Here is a 15836-nt window from a genome sequence, read left to right as displayed (position 1 = left end):
TCCATACCTGCACTGAAACCAAGCACCACCCAAGGGCCAACAAGTTCCAGAGCAAGACATACCATGCAAATTTGCCAGCAAAACAGGAACATAGCCCTGAGCTTCAATATATAGGCTGCCCAAAGTTTTACCAAACCCACTGACATCTCAAAAACCATTACTGGACACTTCAATGCACTCCAGAGAGAAGAAATACAGCTCCACCCATCAGAAGACTGACACAAGCTTCCCTAACAAGGAAACCTTGACAAGCCACCTGTCCAACCTCACACACAGCGAGGAACCTCCACAATAAAGAGGAACCACAAACTGCCAGAATACATAAAGGCCACCCCAAACACAGCAATATAAACAAGATGAAAAGGCAGAGAAATACTCAGCAGGTAAAGGAGCAGGATAAATGCCCACCAAACCAAACAAAAGAGGAAGAGATAGGGAATCTACCTGATAAAGAATTCAGAATAATGATAGTGAAAATGATGCAAAATCTTGAAAATAAATTGGAGTTACAGATAAACAGCCTGGAGACAAGGATCGAGAAGATGCAAGAAATGTTTAACAAGGACCTAGAAGAAATAAAAAAGAGTCAATATGTAATGAATAATGCTATAAATGAGATAAAAAACACTCTGGAGGAACCAACAGTAGAATAACGGAGGCAGAAGATAGGGTAAGTGAAATAGAAGACAGAATGGTAGAAATAAATGAAACAGAGAGGAAAAAAGAAAAAAGAATTAAAAGAAACGAGGACAACCTCAGAGACCTCTGGGACAATGTTAAAGGCCACAACATTTGAATCATAGGAGTCCCAGAAGAAGAAGACAAAATGAAAGACCATGAGAAAATACTTGAGGAGATAACAGTTGAAAACTTTCCTAAAATGGGGAAGGAAATAATTACCCAAGTCCAAGACACCCAGAGAGTCCCAAACAGGATAAACCCAATGCGAAACACCACAAGATACATATTAATCACATTAACAAAAATCAAACACAAAGAACAAATATTAAAAGCAGCAAGGGAAAAACAACAAATAACACACAAGGGGATTCCCATAAGGATAACAGCTGATGTTTCAATAGAAACTCTTCAGGCCAAGAGGGAATGGCAGGACATACTTAAAGTGATGAAAGAGAAAAACCTACAACCCAGATTACTGTACCCAGCAAGGATCTCATTCAAATATGAAGGAGAAATCAAAAGCTTTACAGACAAGCAAAAGTTCAGAGAATTCAGCACCATCAAACCAGCTCTCCAACAAATGCTAAAGGATCTTCTCTAGACAGGAAACACAGAAAGGGTGTATAAACTCAAACCCAAAACAATAAAGTAAATGGCAACGGGATCATACTTATCAATAATTACCTTAAATGTAAATGGGTTGAATACCCCAACCAAAAGATAAAACTGGCTCAGTGGATACAAAAACAAGACCCTTATATATGTTGTCTACAAGAGACCTACCTCAAAACAAGGGACACATAACAGACTGAAAGTGAAGGGCTGGAAAAAGATATTCCATGCAAATAGAGACCAAAAGAAAACAAGAATAGCAATACTCATATCAGATAAAATAGACTTTAAAACAAAGACTGTGAAAAGAGACAAAGAAGGACACTATATAATGATCAAAAGACCAACCCAAGAAGAAGATATAATAATTATAAATATATATGCACCCAACACGGGAGCACCACAATATGTAAGACAAATGCTAACAAGTATGAAAGGGAAATAAACAATAACACAATAATAGTGGGAGACTTTAATACCCCACTCACACCTATGGATAGATCAACTAAACAGAAAATTAACAAGGAAACACAAACTTTCAATGATATAATAGACCTAATTGATATCTATAGGACATTTCACCCCAAAACAATGAACTTCACCTTTTTCTCAAGCGCACATGGAACGTTCTCCAGGATAGATCACATCCTGGGCCATAAATCTAGCCTTGGTAAATTCAAAAAAATTGAAATCATTCCAAGCATCTTTTCTGACCACAATGCAGTAAGATTAGATATCAATTACAGGACAAAAATTATTAAAAATTCCAACATATGGAGGATGAACAACACACTGCTGAATAACCAACAAATTACAGAAGAAATCAAAAAAGAAATCAAAATATGTATATAAACCAATGAAAATAAAAACACAACAACCCAAAACCTATAGGACACTGTAAAAACAGTGATAAGCAGAAGGTTCAAAGCAATACAGGCTTACTACAAGAAACAAGAAAAAACTCAAATAAATAACCTAACTCTACACCAAAATAACTAGAAAAGGAAGAAATGAAGAACCCCAGGGTTAGTAGAAGGAAAGAAATCTTAAAAATTAGGGCAGAAATTAATGCAAAAGAAACAAAAGAGACCATAGCAAAAATCAACAGAGCCAAAAGCTAGTTCTTTGAGAAGATAAATAAAATAGACAAACCATTAGCCAGACTCATCAAGAAACAAAGGGAGAAGAATCAAATCAACAAAATTAGAAATGAAAATAGAGATCACAACAGACAACACAGAAATACAAAGGATCATAAGAGACTATTATCATATGGGCATATGTATATGCCCATAAAATGGACAACTTGGAAGAAATGTACAAATTCTTAGAAAAGTACAACTTTCCAAAACTGAACTAGGAAGAAACAGAAAATCTTAACAGACCCATCACAAGCATGGAAATTGAAACTGTAATCAGAAATCTTCCAACAAGCAAAAGCCCAGGACCAGACGGCTTCACAGCAGAATGTACCAAAAACCTACAAAAGAGCTAACACCTATCCTACTCAAACTCTTCCAGAAAACTGCAGAAGGTAAACTTCCAAACTCATTCTATGAGACCACCATCACCCTAATACCAAAACCTGACAGTTCGGTTCAGATCAGCCACTCAGTTATGTCCAACTCTGTGCAACCCCATGAATTGCAGCACACCAGGCCTCCCTGTCCATCACCAACTCCTGGAGTTCACCCAAACTCTTGTCCATGGAGTCGGTGATGCATCCAGCCATCTCATCCTCTGTTGTTCTCTTGTCGTCCTGAACCCAATCCCTCCCAGCATCAGAGTCTTTTCCAATGAGTCAACTCTTCACATGAAGTGGCCAAAGTACTGGAGTTTCAGCTTTAGCATCAGTCCTTCCAAAGAACACCCAGGACTGATCTCCTTTAGGATGGACTGGTTGGATCTCCTTGCAGTCCAAGGGACTCTCAAGAATCTTCTCCAACACCACAGTTCAAAAGCATCAATTCTTCAGTGCTCAGCTTTCTTCACAGTCCAACTCTCACATCCACACATGACCACAGGAAAAACCATAGCCTTGACTAGATGGACCTTTGTTGGCAAAGTAATGCCTCTGCTTTTTAATATGCTATCTAGGTTGGTCATAACTTTCCTTCCAAGGAGTAAGCGTCTTTTAATTTCATGGCTGCAATCACCATCTTCAGTGATTGTGGAGCCCCCCAAAATAAAGTCTGACACTGTTTCCAGTGTTTCCCCATCTATTTCCCATGAAGAGATGGGACCGGATGCCATGATCTTCGTTTTCTGAATGTTGAGCTTTAAGCCAACTTTTTCACTCTCTACTTTCACTTTCATCAAGAGGCTTTTTAGGTCCTCTTCACTTTCTGCCATAAGGGTGGTGTCATCTGCATATCTGAGGTTATCGTCAATAATACTGTATTATATACTTCAAAATCACTAAGGCTATGCTTTATATAACTCCATTTATATGAAATGTCAAGAACAGGCAAATACATGTACACAGAAAGGAGATTATTTGCTGCTTAGGTCTGGAGGTTGAAGAGAAAAGAGGAGTGTCTGTAAATGGGCACAGGATTTCTTTTGGGGATAATGAAAATGTTCTAAAATTGATCGTGATGATTGTCACACAACTCTGTGGATATAGTAAAAACAGTTGGATTGTATAGTTTAAAAGGATGAATTGTATGGTACATGAATTGCATTTCAATAAAGCTGCTAAAAAATCAAAGGGAGAAGATTAGATATGTTTTTCCTACATTTTAAATTTGTTATTTCTATAATTCTAAAAATAAGTCATTTAAGAGGAGTTGATTAAAAAGGTTCATTTTCTGGGAACATTACGCATCTGCAATAAATAATATTTCAGCAGTTGACTGCTTCCACTTTCAAGCAAAATAAATATATTTGGTGACCAAAAAGAGAGAAAAATATTAGTAGTTTTCACTAGGTTCTCTAGTCTGCATCTAGACATACAATCAAAATTAATATTAATGAAAGAAAATCCCTTCAAATAACCAAGAGACATACATATTAAGAAATGTAAAAATGTTTCTGCCTTTTGATTATTAATCTCATTTCTGGGAATTAATCTCAACAAAACAAGAAAAATAAGCATGATGCTCAGTTGTTAAGTTGTGTCAGACTCTTTGCAACCTCATGGACTGTAGGCCACCAGGCTCCTCTGTCTATGGGATCTGCCAGGCAAGAATACTGAAGTGGGTTCCCATTCCTCCTCCAGGGAATCTTCCCAACCCAGGGATTAAATCCCTGTCTCCTGAACCTACTGCATTTACAGGCAGATTCTTTACCCCTGTTCCACCTAAGAAGCCCAGGAAAAAATAATAGGCATAAAAATATTTATAACAGTACTTACTATAACAGAAACTTCTAAATCAGTGCTACATAAGAGTGTCTGCTACTGCTCAACTAAGTCTCCAAACACACTGTTCAGTCGAATTGATTTCATAGCAAGATGTTCTCAATGAAGGAAGCACACCATTGACTTATATTCTGGAGCAAGCTCCTTAAATTCTGAGTAATACTGCTCTAAATAACCAAAGTGTTCAACAGAAGGACATAATTGGCAAACTGTGATATAACTCAAAGAAATACTGTACAAACATAAAACAGACTAACAACTAATAATAATTCAGCTCTTACTATGTGTCAAGCACTGTACAAAGTGTTTTATATATATATTACCGTTTTTAGCCTGGTAAACTTAGGTTTTATTATCTCCTTTTCTTTTGCAGATAAAGGTCCGAGAGGTTAGAGGGTTGATGAAGGCCTACCAGAAGGTAGGAAGTGAAATAAGGATTCAAACTCAGGCATATATGACTCCAAATCTCGATTACTATATTACACTGCCTCCATAAAACTGAATATAAAATATGACTTTCAACTATGTAAACATATGAATAAAAATTTAAAGTAAAGTAAATGGAAATAAACTTTAGGATGGTGAGACAGTAAATTTTTTAAAACATCTTTTCATTACTTTTAAGTATTCTAATAGCAAGTGTAAAAGTAAATTCAAAATTATAAGTGGACATTTATAAAATGACATCGAAGGTAAACATTTTATAAAGCATTTATATACCAATTTTTGTTCAATTTTATAAAAGAATTTATCGTATGTAAGACATTCCTCTTACAAGATATATTTAAGAGTGGTTCTATAACTTGAGTATGCATTAGAATCCTTTGGAGGGCTTGTGAAAACACGGATTTCCCACTCTAAGAGTTTCTGATTCAGTTGGCTTGGGGTGGGGCCTGAAAATTTGCATTTCTAACAGGTTCCCAGAGGATGGGATTAATTTCTGGGTTGTCTTTGGCCAGTCATTCTGACTCAGAGTCCTTCCCAGTAGTGCATACATTGCTCAGCCAAGATGGATGCCAGCGAGAAGGATTCTAGGAGGTGGTTGCACACATGCTGTCACCTTTCCCAAACTCTTCCAACTGGTGGTGGTTTATTAGTTCCGTGTTCCTTACCAGGACCTCCTGTTGTAAAACAACTCATGCAAACAGTTACTATGGTGCCTGGCCAGGGTGGGCAGTTTCAGTCAATGTGTTTCCCCTAACAGAAAGGAAGTGGGAATATGGTGGCCAGTTGTAGAGTCCAGCCACGAAGAGCAGAGGGAGAGAGACGAGATGACACTGGAGGCAGAGCCTGAAACAAAAAAAATCCAAGGAAGAGCCTGAAGCTTTGGGAGCCATTTTATCTCACTGTTTGCCTCAGTTCATTTAAAAATTTTATTTTAGAGAGGCAATTTTAGGGAGACTCCTAATAATCTTGGGAAGCCCCAAAATACCAAATGAAATAAGCATTCCACTCAGGTCTGGAAATTTTTGAGCTATTGTAATTAAATCTGGCTTTATGGAAATTAAGTTTGAGAATTTCAAAAGTTCCCCATTGGCCATTGGTATTCTAAATTGCCTTTGGGCAAGTCAGTCCATTTAGTTAGAAGACACATGAGCAAGGACCATTGCTTTTAAACATAAAATCAGCTGGAACCCTGTTGGGGGGAGCACCCTCAAAATATTTAGATAACTGGGATCTCAATTATTAGAGGTTTTTCCCTAGAATTTGAAAAATGATTTTAAACAGCTCAAACATTTTACTATTCAAACAGCTCAATTCAAACTGCTTGCAAGTTAATTACAATCAATTCTAAGGAAACAGCTTGGTCCTGGGGAAGTCAGGTGAAATGCTTCTTAAAGCCAGTTTCCAGCTGAAAAACCTCGTACATGAAGCCAACAAAGGTCCGTCTAGTCAAAGCTATGGTTTTTCCAGTAGTCATGTATGGATGTGAGAGTTGGACCATAAAGAAGGTAGAGCACTGAAGAATTGATGTTTTTGAAGTGTGGTGTTGGAGAAGACTCTTGAGAGTCCCTTGGACTGCAAGGAGATCCAACCAGTCCATCCTAAAGGAAATCAGTCCTGAATATTCAGTGGAAGGACTGATGCTGAAGCTGAAACTCCAATACTTTGGCCACCTGATGCAAAGAACTGAATCAATGGAAAAGACCCTGATGCTGGGAAAGATTGAAGGAGTGAGGAGAAGGGGATGACAGAGGATAAGGTGGTTGGATGGCATCACCGACTCGATGGACATGAGTTTGAGTAAGCTCCGGGAGTTGGGGATGGACAGGGAAGCCTGGCGTGCTGCGGTCCGTGGGGTCACAAAGATTCAGACATGACTGAGCTACTGAACTGAACTGAACCCAGAGGATGCTGATGCTGCTAGCCCAAGAACTACAATGTGAAAACTGGAGCTAGTAAAAATTAACATCATCCTAAATCTAAATACCATCATTATAATCAATCAAAAAATAAACTTGATGTATTTTCTTGGATTATTTTAATATGCTATATAAGTTCTTGACAAAACACAGGCCAATGAAATTTATGTCACAGTTCATTCTCTTGAAGAATAGAACAGTCAGTTTTTTGATCCAATTATTTCTTTCAGTCAAGAGCAACAAACTTTATAAGGAGGTCAAAGAGTTATACTCTAAGTATCTATACTGATAATATCAACTATCTGGGTATTTCTAACCCAAATTGACTGAATTATTCTGAATTGAAACTATTTAAGAGTCTTAGACATAAGTCTTGCTAAGTAAACTAATGTATTTATTTTTTTAAAACATTTTTACAGAATTTGTTACAACATTGATTCTGGTTTATGCTTTGGTTTTTTGGTCTCAAGCCATGTGGGATCTCAGCTCTGCAAACAAGGGTTGAACCCTCATCCATTGCATTGGAAGAAGTCTTAACCACTGGACCTCCAGGGAAGTCCCTAAACTAACCAATTTAAAATGAAGAAAGTCATAAATGCTAAAAAGAAACCATTCATACAGCAGGCAGTATTAAAGGTAAGAAATATCCACAACTCAGCTGACAATTACCTTCCAATATTAAGAATAAAGAAGTGCTATTTCAGTTTCTCTAGAATGATCTGACCCCAATCAAGTAATCTAATATCATTTTTGCCCACATACATGCACAGTATGTCATGAAACATACCTATATTTCTGACCATGATTCCTTTAAGTTCATCCACTTGGGCTTGAGTCTCCATCACTTTATCTAGGCCCTTATTCTCAGAGTGATGCTTCTATAAAAAAAATATGATTTAACTTATGATACCCAGATATTATTCACAATATGAAAACAAAAAGAGGAGGAATGACACTGAGGAAAGCTACAACACAGGTACAAAAAGAGATGTCACTTCATTCAAAATTGTTACCAGACCTAGGGAAAAAATATACAAAAGCATAAAATTTGCTACCATATGAAATATAAGTGTTATAAAAAGATCACCTTATTTCAAATGAAATAAGGCTAAGTATATCAAATACACATCTGAGATTCCTGGGCAGAAGTAGGGTGTTATATAATCTGTGTTCAGACAAAGAAGGAGGGAGAAAAGACTGTAGTTGAGGCAGAGGTAACAGGTTAGGGAAAAGGTACTCTTAATCTTTTCCTATTTCTTGGGTGTGATGAGGTAGGGACTGGCCCAGCTTCTGGGCATCTATTTTTGTATCTGTTGGGATGAGAGTATGCATGCTATTTTCACTGGCTTATTATAGGATCTAAAAATGTAAGACACTGATGAGAGTATATATTTTGAAGTTATTATCTATAGCAAATAATTGTGGACTTAAAACACAATATTCCAGTCACTTCACTGTGCTAAGTGCTTCAAATATGGGATATTATTTAAACCATGCAAAAACTCTATGAAGATACCATTATTTTTATTTCCATTTATAGACAAGATTCTGGCACAGATTTGTTTCGAGGTTCACACACATATCTGGAGCTAAAGACAAACTGGCTATATTGAAAGTTTTGCTGCCAGCTGAACCAAATACCTTTTTTCCCCTTATGATGTGAACTCTTAGGATTTACTCTCAATGACATTCATATATAACATAAAGCACTGTTAATTATATTTATCATGTTGTCCACTATATCCCTAGTATTTATTTATCTTATAACTGGAAGTTTGTACTTTGTGACCACTTTCATCCAATCATCCCTCACCACAACCCCAGTTCTCTGATCTCTTTTTCTATGAGTCTGTTTTGAGATTATGAGTTTGTTATGAGAGTTTGTTAGTTTCTGTTGCACAACACATTGCTGTTCAGTCACTAAGTCGTGTCTGACTCTTTGAGATCCCATGGACTGCAGCACGCCAGGTTCCCCTGTCCTTCACTATCTCCAAGAGTTTGTTCAAACTCATGCCCATTGAGCAGGTGTTGCTATCCAACGATCTCATCCTCTGTTGCCCCTTCTCCTTTGCCTTCAGTCTAACCCAGCATCAGGGTCTTCCCGTGCATTGCCTGTTTGCATCAGGTATCCAAAGTACTGGAGCTTCAGCTTCAGCATCAGTCCTTCCAATGAACATTCAGGGTTGATATCCTTTAGGACTGACTGGTTTGATCTCCTTGCTGTCCAAGGGACTCTCAAGAGTCTTATCAGCACCACAGTTCGAAAGCATCAGTTCTTCGGCACTCAACTGTCTTTATGCTGTACTTAGTCGCTCAGTCATGTCTGATTCTTTGAGACCCCATGGACTACAGCCTGCCAGACTCCTCTGTCCATAGTGACTCTCCAGGCAAGAATACTGGAGTGGGTTGCCATGCCTTCCTACAGGGGCTCTTTCCAACCCAAGGATGGAACCCAGGTCTCCCACATTGCAGGCAGATTGTTTACTGTCTGAGCCACCAGGGAAGCCCCAATTTTCTTTCTGGTCCAACTCTAACATCTGTACATGACTACTGGGAAAACCATAGCTTTGACTAGAGGGATTGTGGCGGGAAAGTGATATCTCTGCTTTTTAATACACTGTTTAGGTTTGTCATAGCTTTTCTTCCATGGAGCAAGCATCTTTTAATTTCATGGCTGGAGTCACTGTCTGTAGTGATTTTGGAGCCCAAGAAAATAAAATTTGTTACTGATTCCACTTCCCCCCGTCTATTTCGCATGAAATGACGGGACTAGATGTCATGATCTTTATTTTTTGAATGCTGAGTTTTAAGCCAGCTTTTTCACTCTCCTCTTTCACTTTCATCAAGAGGCTCTTTAGTTCTTCTTCGCTTCCTGCCATTAGGGCGGTACATTTCTATACATTTCAAAATGATCATCTGCAATATCCGAGGTTTTTTATATTTCTCCCAGCAATCTTGATTCCATCTTGTGATTCATCTAGCCCAGCATTTCACATGATGTAGTCTTCATGTAAGTAAAATAATCAGAGTGACAATATACAGCCTTGACGTACTCCTTTCCCAGTTTGGAACCAGTTCATTGCTCCATGTCTGGTTCTAACTGTTGCTTCTTGACCTGCATACAGGTTTCTTAGGAGACAGTTAAGGTGGTTTGGTATTCCCATCTCTTTAAGAATTTTCCAGTTTCTTGTGATCCACACAGGCAAAGGCTTTTAGCACAGTCAATGATGCAGAATATTTTCTGAAATTCTCTTGCTTTTTCTATGATACAACAGATGTTGGCAATTTGATCTCTGATTCCTCTGTATTTTCTAAATTCAGCTTGTACATATGGAAGCTCTTGGATCATGTATTATTGAAGCCTAGTTTGAAGGTTTTTGAGCATTACCTTGCTAGCATGTGAAATGAGTGCAACTGTGCGACAGTTTAAACATTCTTTGCGATTGGAATGAAAACTGATGTTTTCCAGTCCTATGGCCACGGCTGAATTTTCCAAATGTGCTGGCATATTGAGTGCAGCACTTTAACAGCATCATCTTTTAGGATTTGAAATAGCTCAGCTGGAATTCCACCACCTCCACTAGCTTTGTTCATAGCGATGTTTCCTAAGGCCCACTTGACTTCACATTACAGGATATCTGGCTCTAGGTGAGTGATCACAACATCGTGGTTATCCAGGTCATTAAGACCTTTTTTTGTACAGTTCTTCTGTGTATTATTGAAATCTCTTAATATCCTCTGCTTCTGTTAGATCCATACCATTTGTCCTTTATTGTGCCCATCTTTGCATGAAATGTTCCCTTGGTGGCTCTAGTTTTCTTGAAGAGATCTCTAGTCTTTCCTGTTCTATTGTTTTCTTCTATTTCTTTGCATTGTTCACTTAAGAAGCCTTTCTTACCTTTCCTTGCTATTCTTTGGAACTCAGTATTTCTATACATTTCAAAATGATCACAAACAGTAAGCTTAGTTATCATATGTCAAAATCCAAAGACATTATATAGTTACAACTATATATTCGCAATGGCATATTTCATACCTGTGACTCTTTTACATTGCAACTTGAATTGTGTAACTCAGACTCCTTCACCTATTTCTGTCCTACCCCCAACATTTTCCCTCTGGCAATCATATATTTCTTCTCTGTATCTGTATCTCTGTTAGTGTTTTATTATGTTTCTTTTATTGATTCTACATATAAGTGAAATCATACAGTATCTACGTCTTTCTCTGACTTTTTTTCATTTAGCAAGACATCCTCTAGATCCATCGATGTTGCTGCAGGTGACAAGATTTCCTTCTTTTTTATGGCTGAGTAAGACTCGTGTGTGTGTGTGTGTGTATACACATATCACATCTTCTTTATCCATTTATCTATTGATGCACATTTAGGTTGTTTCCATATCTTGGCTATTGTAAATAATGCTTCAATGAACATAGGGGTGCATGTGCCTTTTCTAATTAGTGTTTCTGTTTTCTTCAGATAAATACCCAGGAGCAGAATTGCTGATAATACGGTAGTCCTATTTTTAACTTTTGGAGGAATCTCCATATTGTTTTCCATAGTGGCCACACCAATTTACACTCCCATCAACAGTGTAGCAGGGTTCCTTTTTCTCTACATCCTCACCAACACTTGTTAACTTCTTGCCTTTTGGACAACAGCCATTCTGACAAGTGTGAGGTAATATCTCTCACTGTGGTTTTGATTTGCTTTTCCTTGACAAACAGTGATATTGTGTATCTTTTTTCATGTGCCTGTTGGCCATCTCTCTGTCTTCTTTGGAAAGACGGCTATTCAGCTCGTGTCCACTTTATAGTTGGGTTTTTTTTTAATATAAATTTATTTTAATTGGAGGCTAATTACTTTACAATATTGTATTGGTTTTGCCATACATCAACATGAATCCACCACAGGTGTACACATTTCCCCATCCTGAACACCCCTCCCACGTCCCTCCCCATACCATCCCTCTGGGTCATCCCAGTGCACCAGCCCCAAGCATCCTGTATCATGCATTGAGCCTGGTCTGGCGATTCATCTCACATATGATATTATATATGTTTCAATGCCATTCTCCCAAATCATCCCACCCTCGCCCTCTCTCACACAGTCCAAAAGACTGTTCTATACATCTGTGTCTCTTTTGCTATCTCGCATTCAGGATTATCGTTACCATCTTTCTAAATTCCATACATATGCGTTAGTATACTGTATTGGTGTTTTTCTTTCTGGCTTACTTCACTCTGTATAATAGGCTCTAGTTTCATCCACCTCATTAGAACTGATTCAAATGTATTCTTTTTAATGGCTGAGTAATACTCCATTGTGGTTTGTTTTTTAGATGTCCAAGTTTTATCAGTTCTTTGCACATTGTAGGTATTATTCCCTTATCAGATATATTGTTTGCAAATATCTTCTCCCTTTCAGTAGGCAGCCTTTTCATTTTATTGGTAATTTCCTTCACTGATCAATAGCTTTTCAGTTTGATGTACTCCCATTTGTTTATTTTTACTTTGTTTCCCTTGCCAGAGACATATCCAAAAAAACTATCAATACCAACGTCAAAGAGCATACTATGTTTTCTTCTAGAAGTTTTATGGTTTCAGGTCTTATATTTAAACCTTTAATCCATTTTTAATTTATTTGTGTCCACGGTGTGAGAAAGTAGTCCAGTTTGATTCTTTTGCATGTAGCTGTCCAGATTTCCCAACACCATTTAGTGGAAAGTGAAAAAGACAGCTTTTTTCTCCACTGTATATTCTTGCCTCCTTTGTCATAGATTAATTGACCATATAAGCATGGGTTTATTTCTGGGCTCTCTATTCTGTTCTATGGGCTTTCCAGGTGGCTCAGTGGTAAAGAATCCACCTGCCAATGCAGGGGATACAAGAGACACAGGTTCAATCTCTGGGTTGAGAAGATCCCCCAGATAAGGAAACAGCAACCCACTCCAGCATTCCTGCCTGGAAAATCCCATGGACAAAGGAGCCTGGTACAGTCCATGGGGTCACAAAGAGTTGGACAAGGCTGAGCATGCATGCATTCCATTCCACAGATCTATGTGTCTTTTTTTTTTTTTTTTGACAGTACTGTACTGTTTTCACTATTGCAGCTTTGTAGTATAGCTTGAAATGAAGGAGTGTAATACATCAAGTTTTTTTCTTCTTTCTCAAGATAGTTCTGGCCATTCTGCCATCTTTTATGTCTCCACACAAATTTTAGAATTATTTGTTCTAGTTCTGTTAAAAAAAAATCATTATTGGTAGTTTGACAGGGATGGCATTGCCTCTGTAGAATGCATAGCATAGTCTTTATTTTTAGTATAATCATTTTTAACAATATAAACTCTTCAAATCCATGAACACAGTATATCTTTCCAACTTCTTCAATATCGTCAATATCTTTCATTAGGTTCTTAAAGTTTTCAGAGTACCGGTCTTTTACCTCTTTAGTTAAATGCATTCTTAAGTATTTTATTATTTTTAATGTGATGGTTAAGTGGGATTGTTTTCTTAATTGCTTTTCCTGATAGTCTGTTGTTAGTATATAGAAAGGCAATAGGTTTCTGTATAATTTTGTATCCTGCAATTGTACTGTATTATTTCTAACAATTGCTTTTTTGGTGGTATCTTTAGGATTTTCTATAGACAGTATGATGGTTATCTACAGAGAGAGACAATTTTGCTTCTTCTCTTTAAATTTGGATTTCTTGCATTTCTTTTTCGTATCTGATTACTGTAGCTAGGGGTTCCAAAACTATGTTGAATAAAAGTGGCAAGAGTGGCACCTTTGTCTTATTCCTAATTTTAGAGGGAATGCTTTCAGTTTTTCACTACTTAGTATGATGTTAGCTATAGGCCTGTCATATATACCCTTTATTATGATGGGGTATGTTCCCACTTTGTTAAGAGGTTTTATCATAAATGGATTTGAATACTGTTAAAAGCTTTTTCTGTACCTATTGAGATAATCATGATTTTTATTCTTCAATTTGTTATCATGGTGTATCACATTGATTTCCAGATACTGAACCATCCTTGCATCTTTGAAATAAATCCCACTTGATCATGTGTATAATCCTTTCAATATACTGTTGAATTCAGTTTGTTAAATTGTGATTTCTAAATCTATGTTCATTAGCCATAATGGCCTGTAATTTTCTTCATTTGTGATATCTTTGTCTGGTTTTTGTGTCAGGGTGACGACCTACAGAATGAGTTTGGATGTGTTCCTTTTGCTGCAATTTTTGGAAGAGTTTTCTAAATGTTTGGTAGAATTCACCTTTGAAGCCATCTGGTCCTAGACTTTTGTTTGTTCGAAGTTTTAAAACTTCAATTTTCAATATCATTACTGGTAATTGTTCTGTTCATGTCTTCTATTTCTTCTTGGTTCAGTCTTGGGAGACTGTGCATTTCTAGGAATTTCCCTGTTTCTCTTAGTTTGTCCATTTTATTGGCATATAGTTGTTCATAGTAGCCTATTATGAACTTTGTATTTCTGTGTTATGTTTAATTTTTCCTTTTTTCTTATTTTATTGATCTGAGCCCTATTTTTTTCTTGATGAGTCTGGATAAAAGCGATCAGCTTTATCTTATCAAAGAACTAGCTCTTAGTTTCATTGATCTTTTCTATTATTTCCTTATCTCTGATTCATTTTTTTTGCTCTCATTTTTATGATTTCTTTCTTTCTACTAATTTTGGGTTTTGTTTTTTCTTCTCCTGGGTCCTTTCAGTGTAATGTTTGTTTGATATTTTCCTTGTTTCCTGAGGTAAAATTCTATTACTATAAACATCCCTCTTAGAACTGCTCTTGCTGGATCCCATAGAGTTTGAATCACTGTTTTCATTTTCATTTGTCTTCAAGTATTCTTTTTCTCCAAGTATTTTTTTTATTTCCTCTTTGGTTTCTTCAGTAATCCATTGTTGTTTAGTAGCATATTGTTTAGCCTTCAAGTGTTTGTGTTTTTTGCATTTTTTTTCTTATAGTTGATTTCTAGCCTCATAACATTGAGGTCAGAAAAAACGCTTGACATGAATTCAATTTTTCTTAAATTTACTGAGGCTTGTTTTATGCCCAGCATGTGATCTGTCCTGGAGAATGCACTGTGTGCACTTGGAAAAAATGTGTATTCTGCTGCTTTTGGACAGAATGTTCTATATATGTCAATTAAGCCCAATTAGGTGTAATGTGTTGTTTAAGACCAGTGTTTCCTAACTGATTTTCTGTCTGGATGATCTGTCCATTGAGGTAAGTGTGGTGTTAAACTCTCCTACTATTATTGTGTTGCTATCAATTTCTTACTTTATGTCTATTAATATTTGCCTTATATATTTAGGTGCTCCTATGCTGGGTGCATATACATTTACAATTGCTGTATCTTCTCGGGTTAATTCCTTTATCATTAAGTAATGTCTTTGTCTCTTACAGTTTTTGTTTTAAAGTCTATTTTCTCTGATATAAGTATTGCTATCCCAGCTTCCCTTTCATTTCTATTTGCATGGAATAACCTTTCCCATCCCTTCACTTTCTGTTTTTGTCTTTAGAGCCACACCGAGTCCCCTGTAGGCAGTATATATACGGGTTTTGTTTTGTTATCCATTCAGCCACTCTGTGTCTTTTGACTGGAGCATTTAGTCCATTTCCATTTAATTATTAATAGGTATGTATTTACTGCCATTTTGTTAATTGTTTTTCAGTTGTTTTTGTACTTCTCTTTTGGTCCTTTGCTTTCATCCCTTATGACTTGATTAGTATCTTTTGTGTTATATTTGGATTTCTTTCCCTTTGTGTATATCTAGTATAGGTTTTCTGGTTTAC

General features: G+C 36.9%; 1 protein-coding gene across 4 annotated transcripts in view; it reads right to left on the bottom strand.

The window, feature by feature from the left end:
* Positions 1–15836, bottom strand: part of VAMP7 (vesicle associated membrane protein 7) — an 81479-nt gene that overhangs the window by 35405 nt on the left and 30238 nt on the right. For 3 of the 4 annotated variants that reach the window (XM_025277217.3, XM_044937474.1, XM_006076655.4), the window contains exon 5: positions 7805–7895. In XM_025277217.3, the coding sequence (XP_025133002.1) occupies positions 7805–7895 (91 nt within the window). Of the gene's footprint in view, positions 1–5157; positions 5945–7804; positions 7896–15836 lie in introns of those variants that run through there. The other variant, XM_044937475.1, reaches the window with a different exon arrangement.

Source organism: Bubalus bubalis, chromosome X, assembly GCF_019923935.1.
Source record: "Bubalus bubalis isolate 160015118507 breed Murrah chromosome X, NDDB_SH_1, whole genome shotgun sequence".
Taxonomy (NCBI): domain Eukaryota; kingdom Metazoa; phylum Chordata; class Mammalia; order Artiodactyla; family Bovidae; genus Bubalus; species Bubalus bubalis.
This window is presented reverse-complemented; position numbering and strand designations above follow the sequence as displayed.